We start from the raw sequence: 21,051 nt of genomic DNA on the forward strand, positions 1-21,051 counted from the left end.
GAAGCAGCGCCTCCTATAGATCCCTTTGATGTGGGGGGGGGGGTCAGTACCTGTGATGGACCAATCAATGTCTACCACTCTGTCTCTCCTTTGTTCCTGGGTGTTCGAGTTACTAAACTAGGCTATGGTGCAACCAGTCAGTATGCTTTTTCCAGTACACCGATAGTGGATTGATCGACATTCCAAATCTCCCTTCTAATGAATTTGAGGCACTAAAGAGTTTTCTTTGAAATTGCTTTGATGTGCTGGGACCAGGGGCACATCTTCTGAGATATGCACAATAGGAGCTTGCAGTTATTAACTCTCCACCACAATCCTGTGAATGCAAGCAGGTTTGTGGATCCCTATTTTTTCACTCCTGAGGTCATCAATAAACTCCTTGGTCTTTCTAAGTAGAATGGAAGGCAACATTTTGTAATGAATGCCAAGCTTGTTTCTTGCAGTGTCATAAGCACCAAGTTAAATGTGGACTCTAGATATATCTTCATTATATCAGAAAAGGCTATTTTCCGAGAAAAATGTGACTCACAATTGGTTAATCAGCAGCTCAGATAGGTCAACATGTCACTTTTATCTCTTCATCCGAATGTGTTTTTCGCTAAATAGCTTTCTTATGTTCAATCCACGATTTGTATTTCCCTTGCATACTTTGTTCCAATAGTCATTATGATCAAGAAGGTTTTGAGAGTCGTGGCCAATGCAGAACCAGAAGGGTGTTTCACCCATATTAATGGACCTGTATAGGTAGATCTTCAATATTGTGCCAAATATTTTTAAACTGAAAAATGGTCTATTTGCCCAGAACGTATGTAAAGCCTACCGATCAGTGTGTCAATCTTCCATATAATGGTTAAAGGATTGCACTTTATTCATTGTTATAGGCTGGAGGGGCAAATGGCAGCTCTGGTGACAACCGAGCTGGCCTGGATTTCATTCCAGTGAAGTCTTATTCTGACGTCTCCTTAGATATTTCTTTATTGAACTCACTAGGTAAGTGTGAATTGCATTTGGAGATTGGTCTTTCAAGTGGCCAGCTCAACCTGAATTCTAACATAAATGTGAACCACCAATAAATGAACTATTTTTGTATGAAATTAATCAAAATGTAAGCCTTTAAAACATTAAGAGAATAAATCTTATAACAGATCCAATTTTTGCAAACCTTTAACTGGGAATACCAGACCTATTGTTTTTCTCCCATTGACCTTGACATGTATATATAAGTGGATATACTACACATTGCATACCACATGCTGGAGGATTGTAGTGTATTTAAATTTAATATTCTGTTTATGATATTGCTCATTTACTGGAGATATGCCATCACCAGGGGTTCAGGTTGACGTCGAGCAAATTAATGATGGAAGTTCCTCAAGCGTGGTTTGCTGCTTCGTGTTATCGTGGCCTTTATATCATTTAAAGAGTTCAGTGAAATGGATGGGTGTACTATGTGCTGTATATATTTTTTTATGAAGCAAAACTATAACTTGGTGACTGTTTCCAAATGGCAAAAGTGTAAATTATTAGGTTATAACTTTTTTTCAAAAGTAAATAGCAAACGCTCTATTTTCCTATACTTTGTATCAGGAACATAAAACCATTTTTATTGACTTTATGGAAATTAACAATGTCTACCAGTAAGTTTACAGCAGCTTTTTCTCGCTTGTTTTACTTTTGATCTTCGTGGTTAATTGCGGAGTTAACAGCTTTGGTGTCTTTTGGGACTTTCTGTTTCTTGCAGAAATCTTTTCTTGTTCTAAGGAATTTTCAGCTGAGAATTTCTATCTTGTTTTTTGTATTGTATTTTTTGTTGCTTTTCAACTCGTTTGTTTCCGCACCTTGAACAGTTGAGCAAAACTCCATCATAGAAACAAAGAAAAAACTTAGAAAAAGAGGTGCAGGAGTAGGCCATTCAGTCCTTCGAGCCAGCACCGCCGTTCAATGTGATCATGGCTGATCATCTAAAATCAGCACCTCGTTCCTGCTTTTTCCCCATATCCCTTGATTCCTTTAGCCCAAAGAGCTAAATCTAACTCCAATAAACATTGCTTTCACAGCGCTGCAGATCAATTTCTCGATAATTATGGAAAAGGTTTTCATTCCAAGACATTTCAGGCACAAGAAATGTCCAACATTAGAAAATATTAGCTGTTTATAGATTAGTATTTAACTACCAAAATCCAAGCACAGAAATATTGCTATATTTGCAAATTGGTTACTCTTATTTGTTTAGCTCATCATTATTTCACCATAGAATACAAATTTAAAATTAGTTGACAATGAGCTGAAACTCCCTGTCTTTGGTCCTGCAATGATCCCATCTAAATTGTTTGTGAGCAATCTTCGTATGGATCGGATTCATATATAGATTAATAAATAATTTCTAATTTAGTGCTAATTGTGCAATCTTCCACCTAGGCTAGGTAATAATGGGTTTCTGCAAGTGAAAATTTTACAGTGATGGAGGAAGATATCGACCAGATTATTGAAATTGAAAATGTTCCAGTTCCCACTTCTAGCTTCACCGTCCTAATGAACAGAAAATGTCCCATTTTACTGAAACAACCACCCCCCAAAAAACACTTTTACAGTATGCTGTAGTTGTACAGATGAAACTTTACTGAACATATCCCCGTAGGAGCTTAACCAGTTTCCTAAGATTCCGAAGCTACTCCTTAATATAAAATTTGTCACATTTTAGGGAAAGTAGTGAAGAAGGAGCCCGATCACGATGATAACCAGAGAAATCTAGATGAGACCACCAAGTTGCTACAGGATTTACATGAGGCTCAGACAGAACGCGTCGGTTCCCGACCTTCCTCAAATCTCAGTTCAATCTCCAGCAACTCCGACCGTGAGCAGCATCACCTAGGTATAAGCTAAGTTAAAATAGTTATGGTCTAGTTTGTGCCTGCTGAACATAGATTGATTATTCTTCAGTAATCTTTCAACAAGACCCTTTTTAGCTATTTGGGGAAAAGAATGACAGATTTGTTTCTCTGCATGTTCTGCTGTGTAGACTTAAAAGGTGAAGTTAAATGCAGGTGATGGAGGCTATTTAATCCAGTTGCGCTTTCTTTTGAAATCTGTTGCTGTTTATTCTTTCTCTTCCTTCCCCCACTCCTCACTATCTCTATCTTCTGTTTCCTCACTAATTCAGTTGCTGTATCTAACTGATATTTGAATGATTCCAGAGCTCTTGTCTCCACTAACCAGCACAGAAGATTATTCCACGCATTAATCATTTTCTATGAAGAAATATATTCAGGTATCAATTCTGAAATTGCCTTATAGCACTTCCATTTCAGAGTTTTTAAAAATTATTTTCAATGCCTTTTCTGTTTTTTTTTTAAGGTCATTCTTAGTTATTTTCTTTAATGATTGAATAAGTTGAGTTTCCCGATCTAAATAGTTCTGCCACTGGGCATCAAGCCTTTGCTTGTGAGCAATTATGACCTTACCAAACCTCAGGGTTTAACAGTACATTTATACTTATTGTTTCTTCTGTTAACAGCCATTAAAATTATAGTATTTCAGTCATTTTCTGCATGACTATTTGCACAAAGCTAAGTCCTAATATGAGATGTACTATAGTTTTAATAAATTAATATTAGAGTAAATGTTCATCACACTGCCTTGGTCTAAGGTGCATTTCTGAAAGTTTAAGGGAATTTCATATAGTCCTTTTTTTAGTTAAACAGTTTCATAGCACAAAATGGTGTAAGAGTGATTTGTTTATGGTTAGTGTAGCATCATCTTTTAAAAAATGGTTGGACTTAAATTTCATGAAAACATCAAAACCACATCCTTCTGTTAAAACATTATGATCATCTGCGCGGGCAAGTACACACAAAAGAAAGGAGTAAGTGCACACAAAAGGGGTAAGTACATACAAAAAAAAGAGCAAAATGTATTGCTGTAAAGGATGAATGATGAGGAATGAAGCCAGAGATACGCATAATATTTGGATCCGCTGGTTTGGGTGAAGTTAGTGTATGTTTATTCAGGCTAATTCAAATCAATAACACCATTTTCCAATGTTCATGATAATTGTATATGAAATATGTGTAATAGAAACATAGAAAATAGGTGCAGGAGTAGGCCATTCGGCCCTTCGAGCCTGCACCACCATTCAATATGATCATGGCTGATCATCCAACTCAGTATCCTGTACCTGCCTTCTCTCCATACCCCCTGATCCCTTTAGCCACAAGGGCCACATCTAACTCCCTCTTAAATACAGGTGCACAACCTTTTATCCGAAGATCCAAATAACGAAAACCTCCGAATAGCGACATTTTTTCAGTCCTTGAAGAAAGGTCCTTGAAAATGTTCACCGAGGGCGGCCCACAGAGGTGACAGCGGAACCTCCGGTCGGTCCTCGAAGAAAGGGGAACTAAATCCCCATTCATAAAAGAGAAGGTGAGGGTATATTGCGCGGGAGGGTTAATAATTGACAATCTGCTGCTGCCTGCCCGCTGAGTTAAAACGTTCCCACGGTAGACTCACGATACACAGTGTATCGTGAGTCTTGCATGAGAACTTTTAAACTCAGCGGGCAGGCAGCAGCAAATTGTCGCTCCCTTCAGTTTCACCCCACCTACACCCCTCTGCTTCCCGGCCATGTGTGTGATCCCTTCCCTCCCCTCTCCAGCTCCCCGCGCATTGCACCGGCGCGGGGGCTTTGCACTGTCTTCACGTTGGAGCCAGTGTCAGTCACCGGAGACGTCAGGACCAACGGGCCACCGACCCCCAGGCCCACTGCAAGCACGGAGATCCCAGAGACCCACAGCCAGCAGCAGCCCAGCCCCGTTCCAACTACAGAGGAACACGCTCTCCGCTGTCCCCGTTGGGACAGAAGCTGATGGTTCGGGCTGTGACGTCTCCGGCCATCCCCCTGTACAGGAGCTGAGACTGGGAACTGTGGGGTTGTTTGCAGTTGCAGAGGGAGGGGGCAAGGGCGGTACAGTTCCCAGTCTCAGCTCCAGTCCAGAGGGGTGACCGGAGACGTCAGGACCAACGGGACACCGACTGCAAGCACGGAGATCCCAGAGACTCACAGCCAGCAGCAACTCTAGCCCAGCCCCGCTCCAACTCCAGAGGAACCCGGGTTGCGGATGAGGGGGCGCAGCTCGGGCTGTGGGCGAACTGCCACTTGTCGCTGTAGCGGCGCATCGGGGAGTGGGTTCCTGTTGGTCCTGACGTCTCCGGCCATCCCCCTGGACAGGAGCTGAGAGACGACAGGACCACCAGAAGCCGCTCCCCGATGCGCCGCTACAGCGACAAGTGGCAGTTCGCCCACAGCCCGAGCTGCGCCCCCTCATCGGGACACCAACCCCCAGGCCCACTGCAAGCACGAAGATCCCAGAGACTCACAGCCAGCAACAACTCTAGCCCAGCCCCGCTCCAACTCCAGAGGAACCCGGGTTGCGGATGAGGGTGGCGCAGCTCGGGCTGTGGGCGAACTGCCACTTGTCGCTGTAGCGGCGCATCGGGCAGCGGATTCCTCTGGAGTTGGAGGGACAGGGAGACACAGCGGCTTTTGAGAATGGTGGGCAATCACTTCCAAAGTTCTGCTCACACAGTCAGTACACCTCTCCTACACTTGTCTCCCGCACTAAGATCATCTCGCAGAGAATGATCCCAGCCTAACCCTCCCTATTCTCTCCTATTCTGCAAGAAAAATCTACATTGAAGACTTAAACTCGCGATCGAGTAACTGCCGGGATCGAGGCGCAAACTCGCAACCTTGCGGATACGAGCCGAGCACTCTACCACTGAGCCAGCTGTTAAAATCTACGCTAAAAATCTTCCATTCCGAAAGCCGAAAATTTCTGAATTACGAAAAGTGTCTGGTCCCAAGGCTTTCGGATAAAAGGTTGTGCACCTGTATAGCCAATGAACTGGCCTCAACTACCTTCTGCGGCAGAGAATTCCAGAGATTCGCCACTCTCTGTGTGAAAAAAGTTTTTCTCATCTCGGTCCTAAAAGATTTCCCCCTTATCCTTAAACTATGACCCCTTGTTCTGGACTTCCCCAACATCGGGAACAATCTAGCCTGCATCTAGCCTGTCCAACCCCTTAAGAATTTTGTAAGTTTCTATAAGATCCCCCCTCAATCTTCTAAATTCTAGCGAGTACAAACTGAGTCTATCCAGTCTTTCTTCATATGAAAGTCCTGACATCCCAGGAATCAGTCTGGTGAACCTTCTCTGTACTCCCTCTATGGCAAGAATGTCTTTCCTCAGATTAGGAGACCAAAACTGTACGCAATAATCCAGGTGTGGTCTCACCAAGACCCTGTACAACTGCAGTAGAACCTCCCTGCTCCTATACTCAAATCCTTTTGATCTATGTTAGAGAAACCATGCAAACAATGAAGAAGGTAGTCTAGGAGTAGGAGTAGGACTAGTACTCGCGAAGAGTAGGAGTAAACGGGTCCTTTTCACAATGGCAGGCAGTGACTAGAGGGGGACCGCAGGTTCAGTGCTGGGACCCCAGCTATTTACAATATATATTAATGATCTGGATGAGGGAATTGAATGCAACATCTCCAAGTTTGCGGATGACACGAAGCTGGGGGGGCAGTGTTAGCTGTGAGGAGGATGCAAGGTGACTTGGATAGGCTGGGTGAGTGGGCAAATGCATGGCAGATGCAGTATAATGTGTATAAATGTGAGGTTATCCACTTTGGTGGCAAAAACAGGAAAGTAGACTATTATCTGAATGGTGGCCGATTAGGTAAAGAGGAGATGCAACGAGACCTGGGTGTCATGGTACATCAGTCATTGAAAGTAGGCATGCAGGTGCAGCAGGCAGTGAAGAAAGCGAATGGTATGTTAGCATTCATAGCAAAAGGATTTGAGTATAAGAGCAGGGTGGTTCTACTGCAGTTGTACAGGGTCTTGGTGAGACCACACCTGGAGTGTTGCGTACAGTTTTGGTCTCCTAATCTGAGGAAAGACATTCTTGCCATAGAGGGAGTACAGAGAAGGTTCACCAGACTGATTCCTGGGATGGCAGGGCTTTCATATGAAGAAAGACTGGATAGACTCGGCTTGTACTTGCTAGAATTTAGAAGATTGAGGGGGGATCTTATAGAAACTTACAACATTCTTAAGGGGTTGGACATGCTAGATACAGGAAGATTATTCCCGATGTTGGGGAAGTCCAGAACAAGGGGTCACAGTTTAAGGATAAGATGGTAGTTTTTTAGGACCGAGATGAGAAAATCATTTTTTACACAGAGAGTGGTGAATCTGTGGAATTCTCTGCCACAGAAGGTAGTTGAGGCCAGTTCATTGGCTATATTTAAGAGGGAGTTAGATGTGGCCCTTGTGGCTAAAGAGATCAGGGGGTATGGAGAGAAGGCAGGTACGGGATACTGAGTTGGATGATCAGCCATGATCATATTGAATGGTGGTGCAGGCTCGAAGGGCCGAATGGCCTACTCCTGCACCTATTTTCTATGTTTCTATGTTCTAAACCAGAACTGTGAGGTCTACCGAATATTACAATGCCAGCTTGGGAGCAAAGCTATTCTAGGCAATGTAATTATAATATTTTATGGTGTGACAATAAAGTGATTTTGTAGACAGTGAAGATGGTTATCAAAAAATACAGCAGGCTCTTGATCAGCTGGGCCAGTGGGCTGAGGAATGGCTAATGGAGTTTACAGCGGGTAAATGTGAGGTGTCGCATTTTGTGAAGTCAAACCAAAGCAGGACTTTTGCTGTGAGAGTGTTGTAGAGCAAAGGGATCTAGAAGTGCAGGTACATAGTTCCTTGAAAGTGGATCACAGATAAATAGGGTCAACAAGAAGGCTTTTGGGACATTGGCCTTCATCAGTCAGGGTTTTGAGTAGAGAAGCTGAGATGTTTTGTTACTTGTACCAGACAATGGTGAGGCCGCATTCGGAATTTTGTGTTCCGTTTTGGTTACCCTGCTAGAGGAAGGATGTTAAGATGGAAAGATAAAAAATATTTTGCTCAAGGATGTTAAGCTGGAAAGAGAGCAAAATGTATTGCTACAAGGCAAAGATCAGTGCTTAACATGCAAGTGATTTTTATTTAATACATGATTGCAGATTGTTCATCAGATTAATCTTGTTGAATGCATGTTGATATAAAGCAGGCATTTTCAGTGTCCAGGGCACATCTTTTGTTGTATTTCGAAATTTAAGGTACATGACCCATGTGAGGTGAGAGGGGAAAGATTTAATAGAAACCTGGCAGCCAACATTTTCACACAGGGTGGTGGATATATGGAACGGGCTGCCAGGGGAGGTAGTTAAAGAAGGTACTATAACAACATTTAAAAGACATTTGGACAGGTACTTGGACAGGAAAGGTTGAGAGCGATATGGGCCAAATGCAGGCAGGTACATCGATACATAGAAAATAGATGCAGGAATAGGCCATTCGAGCCATCACTGCCATTCAATGTGATCATGGCTGATCATCCACAATCAGTACCCCGTCCCTGCCCTCCCATATCCCTTGATTCCGCTAGCCCGAAGAGCTCAATCTAACTCTCATTTGAATGCACCCAGTGAATCAGCCTCCACTGCCTACTGAGGCAGAGAATTCCACAAATTCACAACGTTCTGGGTGAAAACGTGTTTCCTCATCTCCGTTCTAAATGGCCTACCCCTTATTCTTAAACTGTGGCGCTTGGTTCCGGACTCCCCCAACATCGGGAACAGGTTTCCTGCATCTAGCGTGTCCAATCCATTAATAATTTTATATGTTTCTATAAGATCTCCTCTTATCCTTCTATATTCCAATGAATACAAGCCCAGTTGTTCCATTCTTTCATCATATGACAGTCCCGCCATCCTGGGAATTAACCTTGTGAACCTACGCTGCACTCCCTCAATAGCAAGAATGTCCTTCCTCAAATTAGGAGACCAAAACTACACTCAATACTCCAGGTGTGGTCTCACCACGGCCCTGTACAACTGCAGAAGGGCCTCTTTGCTCCTATAGTCAAATCTTCTCGTTATGAAGGTGGAATTAGTATAGATGGGGCATCTAGGTCGGAATGGGCAAGATGGGCCGAAAGGCTTGTTTCCATGCTGTATGACTTGAAGACACATTGTATAGGCAGTATCGTAAAATTAGATGGCGTAATGGAAAACTAGTTGTAGTACAATTACTTCTCGGCCTGGTTCTTCTACCTGTTCCACCATATTGGGCTTGGATAACATCATCAGCACATGGGAAATATTAGTGCATGGGAGGCAGGGCATGATGAATCACAAGTGAATCACTGTGCAGTAGCAGTTATTGAAGTAGGCTCGAGATTTGAGCTTTGCAGCTTGGAAATGGGGCACCAAGGTCCTGGTAATGAACAAAAAACAAGGTGCTGGGGAAACTGGGTTAGGCAGCTTCAGTGGAGGCAAATGGACAGACAGCACTTTGTTTTGGGACCTTCAGAATGAAGGAGATTCCAGCATCTAGTTTTTTTTTTTTTTTAATTTGTCTCCATGTTTACAAATAATTGTTTACAATCGTAAACTGAGTGAAAAAATAGAATCCTGAAATATAGGTTATTCAATCATTTAGGAGAAAGATGAGATGATGCTTCAAATTAATAAAGATCTTTTTTTAATGTTTCTAATTCTTCATGCAGATATCCCCAGACAAAAGTGAAAGAAACCATCCAAAATAGTATTAGGGAGGGTAGTCTTGATGAGTGAATTTAAATAGACTGGGAGGCTTTTTTATTTGGTTATCTTATGGCTTTGGCCTATAATACTTTCACTTTAAACATATTCTAGTCCAGCAGCTGGCTACTCGGTAATTATGTTGATATGGTATCTCAAGAGTGAAGGTAGGATTAATCATTCCACAATTAACCCTCATTTACTTCTTGTGGCCATGCTCTAGCAGACTGTTTTTGAATCGCATCCTGAAATCTGATGCAGTTTACATCTGCTTCAACAGAACTTCAGCTTATTTGCTAATTCAGTACTCTGTGTAATAGGCATGGTATATTTTCTCCACCAATAAGGGGTTTTATAGTTTGTTAAAATACATTAAGCATGAATTCTTTATTCTGAATTTATAATATAGCCACATCCTTACCCTGCATTCAAACGTTAGTTCTCAAAGTCCTTGTTTAATAATTAATCTTCCCACTATATTTTGGAAACATATGTTTGGAAACTAAAAAAACATTGACTGCGCTGGTTGGAAAATGCAGTGTAGGGATGAGTGCAATGTATTCCACCCCCATCAATGGTGTGTCTGTACCACAGTCACTAAAATATGCAAATGTCCTGGGACTTGGGACTTTTAAAAATCTGATTAAAATTTAAAATTCACATGAATATATGAACAGAAATTTAAAAAAAAAAGACAAAATGATAGTTCAACCCCCATAGTATTTCAAGAGTAAAATACAGTCAAATTGGAATGGTATAACTGATAACTTATCCTATTCATTTTCTGGGACCAGGGTATCACTGGAAAGGCTGGCATTTTTCGCCAAACTCTGATTTCTCTTGAGATTTTGTTAATGATCTACTTGAGCAGAGTGATCCTTCTTTTAAAGAACTCTGCAATACCACTATTACAAGTTTTAGTAAGAAAATCCAATCTGAATTCATTAAAGGCAATTCATGGTTGATTAACCTAATTGTATTATTAGGAAAAAATATGACAAAAACAGATGTTAATATGAATTTTCATACGTGTTTATTAAAGTATAACATTAGCCTTTTAGCAAGAGAAGACTTTTGGGTGAAATGGCATTTGCTATGCGAATAAAAAGCAGGGAGTAGAAGTGAAAATGTTGTTACTTTAAATATAGAGATGTACAGTAGTACACCCTGGGGTTGATATTAAGATCACAGTTCTTTTTGATATGCATATAACATCAACACTTGGTATATAGAATACAATTTTCAAGGTTAAAGACATCACTAACATTGAAAATATAGTTGAACTTTGTGGAAAATAATAGTCGTAGAGTCATACAAAGTGGAAACAGATCCTTCGGCCCAACCTGCCCATGCCGACAAACATGTCCCATCTACGCTAGTCCCACCTAACTGCGTTTGGGCCATATCCTTCTAAACCTATCCTGTCCATGTACCACCTCTGGCAGCTCGTTCCATATGCCTACCACCTTTTGCGTAAAATAAGTTACCTCTCAAGTTCCTATTAAATCTTTCCTCCCTCCTTGGAATAATGCATAGAATGGTGCTGGAGATGAGAGTTTTTCATAGAACACTGAGATTGTGTGGAGATTGATAGATTGCTCATTCACTAAAGTCTTTGATGGGGTAAACAAAGTGCAGACAAGCACTTCATGGATAATTCTGGAATTAATTGACAAATGAACAAAGATGTGAGAGAAAAAAAGCTCCAGAGGGTTCATGTTATGATATAGAATTCTCCCTCGTATGCTTTAAACCCACCATGGTTTCAACTTTATCATCCCACTCGCTCTATCCCTTGCCATCTCTGAAATCTCTTCCAGCCTTTCCACTTGAAACTCTGCTCCATCTCTTCCCCTTGTGCTCCTGAACCATGAACGCAATCACTGATATTTAGCTGCCCAAGTCCTGATTGCTGTATTCTGTTCCTTAGGCCATCATTCCTTTCTTCATTCCTCCATTCCTCTCACACTCTTAAGAACCTACCTCTGACCAAATCTTGGGAAATCTATTTGATGTCAAATGCTGTGTGTAAATATTTCTGGGGAGCACCTTTGCATATTTGTTATAAATAAAAGATTTTTACAAAATGTTTTGTTGTATGTTTGCTTAGAACAGCTAAGCCTGATTTATGCTTTTCTGAAGTCAGTTCTTGTATTTGACTTGCTGGTTCAAGGTTGCTGACTGGTTCTTATCAAAATGGAAAACTGATTTTGTGCTTTGCCCTTAGGGAGTCCTCATAACCTGAGTGTCGGAGAACACCGGGACATAGTTCAAGACTTCCGTGAATTTCTTCAGTCTCCGAGAAATACAGCTGCGGGCAACCTGAACAGAAATAATGAAAACCCCTAGATCTTTCTCGTAGTGAAAGTAAGCTATTTTGCCAAATGAAAGAATAGATCTCACAAAAGTCCCAAGAGTTAGAGGAAAGAGTGCTTCCAGTAGTTTTCCAATGCAACATGACAATTTCCTACGTTGACATCTACTGCAACTCAGGAGATCTCTTGTTTAATGTGATGTGAATGGACACAATGTATTAGATCATATAATCATGATCATGTCTGGCTTGCACTTGGCAGGCTAAGTGGAATCGGAAATGGTCTCTTCCTTTTGACTAGTAAACGTGTTGTTGCAGGTTTCAAAATCTGTACAGTTTTTAGAAAAAGCTTTGTATATAGAATGTGTTTCTTGTTGGCAATTGTATGCATTTTTATACATCTGTTCACCCTTTACAAGTATTCTTGAGGATAATGTAATCACAATGGAAAATATTAAATTGGATACCATTTTCTTCCCCTCCTGTAAACCCTTACAACAAAACCTAGAGGGGTTCCAGATAATATTTTAGAGTACTGCTCCAAACAATGTCAATATTTGCAAATATTGCAGTGAATTACAGTACTGGAAAAGTAATCCTAAAGAATAATGACAACAACTGTCTTACTGATACTTCAAGAGTGAAACTAAATTACAGCTTCTGTAGGAACTTGTTTCAGCGTGTGTTTATGGTGATTTTTAAAATAATAATATACTGATGGATGTGCTAATATAGACAACGATCGTTTTTAAGAGAAGATTTTAACTAGTTTGTTTAAATTGTGATGGACTTTCAAATATGGTTAGTAACAGATTTTACACTATTTTATAAACTCCCGTTACTACAAGGTGCCGATGATCTGAGATTGATAACTGCTGTGATGCTCTTCTTCGATTATCATTCACTTACGATTTCGATGTTTAACCTCTTTCAGGCTATGAAGCCTCAAGACCATGCATAATAAAAGGTGATTCACCCAGATTTGTGCAATGGATCTCCTGCAGACAGCAACTATACTAGAATTGACTGAGTTAGAGAGTACACTTGTAAACAAGCCTTTCTGCGCTTAATTTAAATGGAAGTAGCCTTTTATCATAATTTCTAACATGATATTTACTGGACTATCATTCAGATTCACAAATATCATCACTATATCTGTGTTTCAAATTTCAAGCACAGTTTGTGGTTTCACAATAACCTATAGTTGTAATGAAGTCAATACTTAACACGAGGTTTATTTACCATAATGGTGATATTTTGTATTGTGTGGTTAAATTCACATTTAACAATGGAGTTTTGTTTTTCTGGGGCTGTGCTAATTCATTGGTTTCAGTGTTCCAGTGAACGGCATAGACAAGGTATTGTACATAGGCGATACAAGATCAGAAGCACATATTAACCAAGCAGGATTAAAATATTGCACAAGCTATGTCACACATGCCAACAATGTTAAGATAACACTCTTATGAATAATAGTTTTTATTTAATAAATATACAGAATTAGAATTTGTTGTGGACGTGTACAGAATTTATAATAGGCTATGATACATTTTCCCGTTTTGCCTGAATAATATTTGACGGCAAGCTATCACTAAATGTTAAACCAGAACAAAACAATATTTAAAGTGAAAGTAAAAGTTTATGCAATGAAATATTGAATTTTATACAAGATTTTGTCAATGTAGTTTGACTAAGACCAAATTGTTATGATAATGAAATTTACTGTGTTTTTTTTTTGCAGAAATTCTGTTTTCTGTTGCGCCATGCGGTCAGGGTACAGGTTTTTTAAAATTTAAATGCATGTTATTTTATCTGATTTGCATCATTCAAGTTAAGCTGCTTTTGTAAATATTTGATTTGACAAAGTTAGCTTTTAAAACAGTGCAATACTGTTACTGTAAAATGCAGAGAATACTTAAAGCTCTATACTATTCACACCTGATTTTCTATTATTCCTATGGTATTGCATTTGAAAAACAAAATCGATTTTTATGAAAATTAACTAATGAATAGAATTTTATACCAATTTTAGAACTAAATGTTTCAATCCAAATTAATTTAAAATTAATTAAACAACATTTTCTTCATTGTAAGAAGCTTTCTTTCAAATTGCTGCTTTTTTAAACATAATCTGTCCATACAAAGCTAATGACTGAGTCTTGTGTTTAAAGGTAGGCAATTTACAAAGTATTTAAGCTAATGTGGCTCTGGTAATCATTACACAAATGCTTTAGAATCAGAACAATGACCTACTCTGATCATCTATGGTTATTGAATCTTTAAGGGATTGTTGTGCAGTCAGACGTGTCCTCTTGGAGCTGTGTAATAAACAGTTTCGATTAAATGGTGCATGGCATGGCACTATCATGGATTTTTTCAGCATTTGTCCAAAAATTATCCTTCACCAAACTCTGAAGCATATTAATTGATTATTTATCTCATTGCTGTTTGAAGGATATCCAATGCACAACTTTTCAGCCACGTTTGCTTGTGTAAGAATGGTGACCGCTTTTCAAAAAAATGTAATTGACTTCTCAGTCCTGAAAGTATGAATGACATTGTGTAAATGCAATTTTATCTTCTAAATTAGATTTACAATGATCATGACTGATTTTCAGTTGTATAATCTGTTGCTGAAAAATAAATGTTTTCATGCATTTATTTCTTCCCTTCCTCTGTACTTGTTCTGTAACAGGATGTGGTTTAGTCTTTTACTGTATTTTTAAATGCACAGCAAATGAATTCCACTTTTTTCAAGGACGTAGTTTAATCAGTAGATATCTCAATGTTTAAATTACATTGCTGTCTACTGTCTGTTTCTGAAAGAAGGCTGCTAATGCTGTTTTTGTGAAGGCAAGTTGTAAATATGGAATAAACTATATACATGTGTTGGTAATTTTTCTATTGAAACCTCTTTATTTTGTATATAAATGTACAATGAGCACTTATTACAGTACGCCATTGACATTCAGTGTGATCACAATCAAACACCTGCAAAATAAGATGCCAAAGATAGCCCTGAATACTCCCTCAACCTGTATCTCTTCAGACTTTACTTTCTAAGGATACCCCACTTTGCCCTTTTCCACTGCGTAAATGAGAATTACTCCATTGTACACCTGAATCAGGTTTGGGTGTTCATTGTGCAAGAAAGAACTGGAGATGCTGGTTTAAATGCATGTCGGCACAAACGATGTCGGAAAGAAGGGGATGAATATTCTGCAGCATTGACTTTATAGAGAGCTCGGAAAAATGCTGAAAAGCAGGACCTCCAGGGTTGTTATCTCCGGTTTGCTTCCAGTTCCCCGTGCTGGCGAGAGCAGGAACAGGGAGATACGGGACCTGAACGTGTGGCGGAGGAACTGGTGCACGGGGCAGGGATTTAGATTCTTAGATCACTGGGATCTGTTTTGGAGTAAGGGGGAACTGTACAAAAGGGACGGATTGCATCTTAACAGGTGGGGGACCAGCATTCTGGCAGGCAGGTTTGCCACTGCTACACGGGTGGTTTTAAACTGAATAAGGGGGGTGGGGTGTCAAATGGGATAGTTGACGATGGAGTTAAAGGGAAAGGGTTACTTAAATGTGTGAGCGTAGAGACAGAGGGGTGTAAAATGAGGGTAGAAGCAATAGGTAGCAAGGTGAAAAGTAAAAGTGGCAGGCAGACAAATCCAGGGCAAAAATCAAAAAGGGCCACTTTTCAGCATAATGTATAAGGGGTAAGAGTGTTGTAAAAACAAGCCTGAAGGCTTTGTGTCTCAATGCAAGGAGCATTTGTAATAAGGTGGATGACTTGAATGTGCAGATAGCTATTAATGACTATGATATAGTTGGGATCACGGAGACATGGCTCCAGGGTGACCAAGGCTGGGAGCTGAACATCCAGGGATATTCAATATTCAGGCGGGATAGACAGAAAGGGAAAGGAGGTAGGGTAGCGTTGCTGGTTAGAGAGCAGATTAACGCAATAGAAAGGAATTAGCTTGGATGATGTGGAATCGATATGGGTACAGCTGCGAAACGCTAAGAGGCAGAAAACGCTAGTGGGAGTTGTGTACAGGCCACCTAAAAGTAGTAGTGAAGTTGGGGATGGCATCAAACAGGAAATTAGAAATGCGTGCAACAAAGGTAAAACAGTTATAATGGGTGACTTCAATCTACATATAGATTGGGTGAATCAAATTGGCAAGGGTGCTGAGGAAGAGGATTTCTTGGAATGTATGCGGGATAGTTTTCTAAACCAACATGTAGAGGAACCAACGAGAGAGCAGGCTATTCTAGATTGGGTATTGAGTAATGAGGAAGGGTTAGTTAGCAGTCTTGTTGTGCGTGGCCCCTTGGGCAAGAGTGACCATAATATGGTTGAGTTCTTCATTAGGATGGAGTGTGACATTGTTAATTCAGAAACAAGGGTCCTGAACTTAAAGAAAGGTAACTTTGAGGGTATGAGACGTGAATTGGCCAAGATAGACTGGCAATTGATTCTTAATGGGTTGACGGTGGATATGCAATGGAAGGCATTTAAAGACTGCATGGATGAACTACAACAATTGTTCCTCCCAGTTTGGCAAAAAAATAAATCAGGGATGGTAGTGCTTGTGGATAACAAGGGAAATCAGGGATAGTATCAAAACAAAAGATGAAGCATACAAATTAGCCAGAAAAAGCAGCATACCGGAGGACTGGGAGAAATTCAGAGACCAGCAAAGGGCTTAATTAGGAACGGGAAAATAGATTATGAAAGAAAACTGGCAGGGAACATAAAAACTGACTGCAAAAGCTTTTATAGATATGTGAAGAGAAAAAGATTAGTTAAAACAAATGTAGGTCCCTTGCAGTCAGAAACAGGTGAATTGATCATGGGGAACAAGGACATTGCAGACCAATTGAATAACTACTTTGGTTCTGTCTTCACTAAGGAAGACATAAATAATCTGCTGGAAATAGCAGGGCACCGGGGGTCAAATGAGATGGAGGAACTGAGTGAAATCCAGGTTAGCCGGGAAGTGGTGTTAGGCAAATTGAATGGATTAAATGCAGATAAATCCCCAGGGCCAGATAGGCTGCATCCCAGGGTGCTTAAGGAAGTAGCCCCAGAAATAGTGGATGCATTAGTGATAATTTTTCAAAACACTTAGATTCCGGAGTAGTTCCTGAGGATTGGAGGGTAGCTAATGTAACCGCACTTAAAAAGGGAGGGAGAGAGAAAACGGGGAATTACAGACCAGTTAGTCTAACATCGGTAGTGGGGAAAATGCTAGAGTCAGTTATTAAAGATGGGATAGCAGCACATTTGGAAAGTGGTGAAATCATTGGACAAAGTCAGCATGGATTTCTGAAAGGTAAATCATGTCTGACGAATCTTATAGAATTTTTCGAGGATGTAACTAGTAGAGTGGATAAGGGAGCGTCAGTGGATGTGGTGTATCTGGACTTTCAGAAGGCTTTCGACAAGGTCCTACATAAGAGATTAGTATACAAACTTAAAGCACACGATATTGGGGGTTCCGTATTGATGTGGATAGAGAACTGGCTGGCAGACAGGAAGCAAAGAGTAGGAGTAAACGGGTCCTTTTCACAATGGCAGGCAGTGACTAGTGGGGTACCGCAAGGCTCAGTGCTGGGACCCCAGCTATTTATGATATATATTAATGATTCGGACGAGGCAATTGGACGAGGCATCTCCAAGTTTGCGGATGACACAAAGCTGGGGGGCAGTGTTAGCTGTGTGGAGGATGCTAGGAGGCTGCAAGGTGACATGGGTAGGCTGGGTACAGGATACTGAGTTGGATGATCAGCCATGATCATATTGAATGGCCTACTCCTGCACCTATTTTCTATGTTTCTAAACCGAAGAAAGGCATAAAAAGCTGGAGTAACTCAGGCAGCATCTCTGGAATGGGTGATGTTTCGGGTCGAGTCTTCAGTCTGAAGAAGGGTCTTGACGTGAAATGTCACCCATTTCTTCTCTCCATAGATGTTGCCTGTCCCGCTGAGTTACCGTTCAGTAGCTTAACCATATAATCCAGAATAACATCAAGAGGGATATTGAGGGAATGAAGTACTCTCAGTTTGACATCAGTATGAAACTAATGTTGCATCTGCCCTCAATTGTATGTAAAAGATCCATGGATCTATTTCAAAGAAGTGTTGCAATTTCATTCTTCCTGTCCTGGTCAATATGTATTCTCTCTAACATTTAAAAACAAATTATTAAGTGATTATACAATAGGATCTTGCTATTTGTAAATTGGCTGTTGTGTTTCCTACTTTCCAGTATTGATGATAAAAGTCTCACTCCTTTCATAAAATAACCATCTATACAGCGTGCTGGTCTGTTTTATCTATGACTAGCAATGTTACAAAATTTTGAGATTTAAAAAATCGAGTCTGTAATTTATCCCATCAGATAAAGCATAAAAATAAGTTTAATTTGACACCTAATTCACTTTAATATCTTCAGTATTAAAAAGGTTATGGCCATTTTCATACTCGGAAATTAGCATCTTGTTCCCTATTGCTTTTCCATTGACTTAACACAAAAACTGTGATCGAGGACAGTCAAAAGCCCATAACATTCTTAAAAATTAAGAGAACTGAAAGAAATTTTCAGTTATTATAGATTGAAGCATTCTGAAACAAATATGGAACAATCTTACTTAGATGACTTGAAATTAAAGCATATAATTAGTTAGTTACCTAATTGTAGCTAATTACAAAATTCAATTACTAAATCTAAACATCTATCAATTTCTTAAGAATAGATTAACATTTTTAAATAGCCTAAGGGTCCAAATAACATTCACACAAGAATTCACAATATAGCATAATTTTTTTAATCTCAATATCATGGATTTATAGGCCAAATGGAAGGAATTTAATGTTTAATACCTGTAAATGAATGGCCATTTAAATCACCTTGAGAGTGTGTTTTTCTAGAACGCGGTCATTTGGAACGTTGCGGTTTGCAGTAAATTTAAACCCGTATCGGCAGCAAAAATACTGCCGGTTCGTATGGGGGGATAAAATCCCCGTTTCGAAACTTAAAATGTGAATTAAAGGCATCTTAAGGAGCACTTTTATACATAAAATAAACGGCTTCCGTTTACCTGTCCCGTACCTGAAATCCGTCCCCATTGTCGGCGTTGACGGCTTTTGAAGCTGATTTTAAAATTACTCCAGCGCTGAACTTGTCGGGCGATTTAAAAGAAAAAATACACAGAACGCCTGTCGGAACGATTCTTCAGCAAAAGCTTGCACTCCAACCAAATATAATCCAGGACAAGGTAGGGAAAAAACGTGTTTTAAAGCCGCCCCCCTCCCTCAAAGGCGCCAAAACCGCGCACACGGCCAGTGGCAGAATTGCAGCGCCACTGCATGTAAGTTTTATAACATACTCAATGACTGCATCCAACGATCAGTGATGGGTTTTGTATGGTGTATGTGACTAGGAGATACACCGTTTTTAATGTACAGCACATTGTCTCGCTTTTATAATTGAGTCAAAAGTAAAACAGCTAAGTGAAGGGATACTTCATAATGAAATTTGAAAGTTCAATTTTGCTGTTTTTTAATGTTCTATGTAGAATTGCCAATGTTTCCTCCAATAAGTGTCAATAAATTAAGGATGCACATGTGAGTTTGGAAGTACTGCAATCTTCATGGTTATTCATTGGGGCTGTGCTGATTATGCTTCAGCAGTATTGTAGAAATGTCCTGGTACCAGGATCTGCTTATTGTGCCTGTACCATAGACAATGTAGGAAATTTAGTTCAATAGAGAAGGGCCTGGGTAGGTACAGTCAAACTCCAATAATCCACTATTGGACTAATGGGAAATCCAGATGTATGGCATCTAACTTGATGGATAAAGTTTGCCACACTTTCCACTCATCCAAGATGTAGTTTCCTTTTCAATTGCATGAACCGCAGTTCACGAGCTCCCTTCCCACTCACCAGCCCCCCAGTTCCAACACTCCCTTTTCACTCACCATCGCTCCCATTCCTGCACTCCATTTCCACTCACCAGGGCCCTGGCTTTCATGCTCCTTTTAAACTTAAGTGGTTTGTTGTGATTCTGTGTAACATCATAAAAGTGAATTGAAAGAGTGTTGAGGTATTAATAAAAGTAACATCCATTAAAACAGAAAATCTGCAAGTCCAGCATCACCAAAGTCCTGGGTTTGCTTTGAATGTTTTTTCATCTAAATTTAGCAATAATTATTAATATTTTGATTACATTATAAATGATTGAATGTTTTGAAATGTCTGCTGCTCACTAACTGGATCTCACGTCCTGTTAAACTGGTCAATTGTTCCAATATTTTTGTATAAGGGAAGCCTCAGGACATAGTTCAAAACAACCCAACATCAAAGGCTTATTTGGTTCTTTCATATCCAGTACATGTTTTGATGAGAATCAATTGCATTGATCCTGAAGGTAAAACATCTGGATTAAAGTCCCAAGGCTTCAGAATTGGATTATATACAATGAGCTATAAATTATTTATTACATCTCGAAAGGTAGAACCAGAGGGAGGAAAAATGAATCTATGCAAAAAGAACATTTTTTTTAATAAATCAAAGATTTGACCAAGCTGCAACCCAAACTATAAAAATGAGCTCCATAGATGTTGTGTGACTCCAGCACTTTGTGTTGTCTTCTATAAACATTAGACCTTTCCTTGACAATTGTGTTCCACACACTGGATTGGCACTACTCGTATGATGAAGTAAAAGATACTGAGATTCTGCCAAATGTTCTTTGTGAATGTTAAGACATTTGAGGGAAGGAAAGTCATAGTCACAGAATAATACAGTGTGGAAACAGGTCATTTGGCCCAACTTGCCCAACCCGGCCAACATGCCTGCGTTTGGTCCATATCCTTCCAAACTTATACTATCCATGTACCTGTCTAACTGTTTATTCAACGTTGGGACAGTCCCAACCTCAACAGCCTCCTTTGGCAGCTTGTTCCACACACCCACCACCCTTTGTGTGAAAAGTTACCCGAAAAAGTGAGATAGATTCAGTTGTAAATAAAGAGCAGGAATCAAAATAGTAATAATTG

The 21,051-nt window shown here is 40.0% G+C and overlaps 1 protein-coding gene across 6 annotated transcripts in view; it reads left to right on the forward strand.

Moving 5' to 3' along the window:
• The window catches only part of brd9 (bromodomain containing 9), a 50,307-nt gene extending 35,430 nt beyond the window's left edge, over positions 1 to 14,877 (forward strand). For 3 of the 6 annotated variants that reach the window (XM_055651351.1, XM_055651369.1, XM_055651361.1), the window contains exons 15-17: positions 882 to 990; positions 2,702 to 2,872; positions 11,895 to 14,877. In XM_055651351.1, coding sequence (XP_055507326.1) covers positions 882 to 990; positions 2,702 to 2,872; positions 11,895 to 12,016 — 402 coding nt within the window. In that variant the 3' untranslated portion in view covers positions 12,017 to 14,877. Of the gene's footprint in view, positions 1 to 881; positions 991 to 2,701; positions 2,873 to 3,194; positions 3,269 to 11,894 lie in introns of all 6 variants that reach the window. The other 3 variants (XM_055651378.1, XM_055651388.1, XM_055651399.1) reach the window with 3 other exon arrangements.
• Positions 14,878 to 21,051: the final 6,174 nt, after the last annotated feature.

Source organism: Leucoraja erinacea, chromosome 2, assembly GCF_028641065.1.
Source record: "Leucoraja erinacea ecotype New England chromosome 2, Leri_hhj_1, whole genome shotgun sequence".
NCBI lineage: Eukaryota > Metazoa > Chordata > Chondrichthyes > Rajiformes > Rajidae > Leucoraja > Leucoraja erinaceus.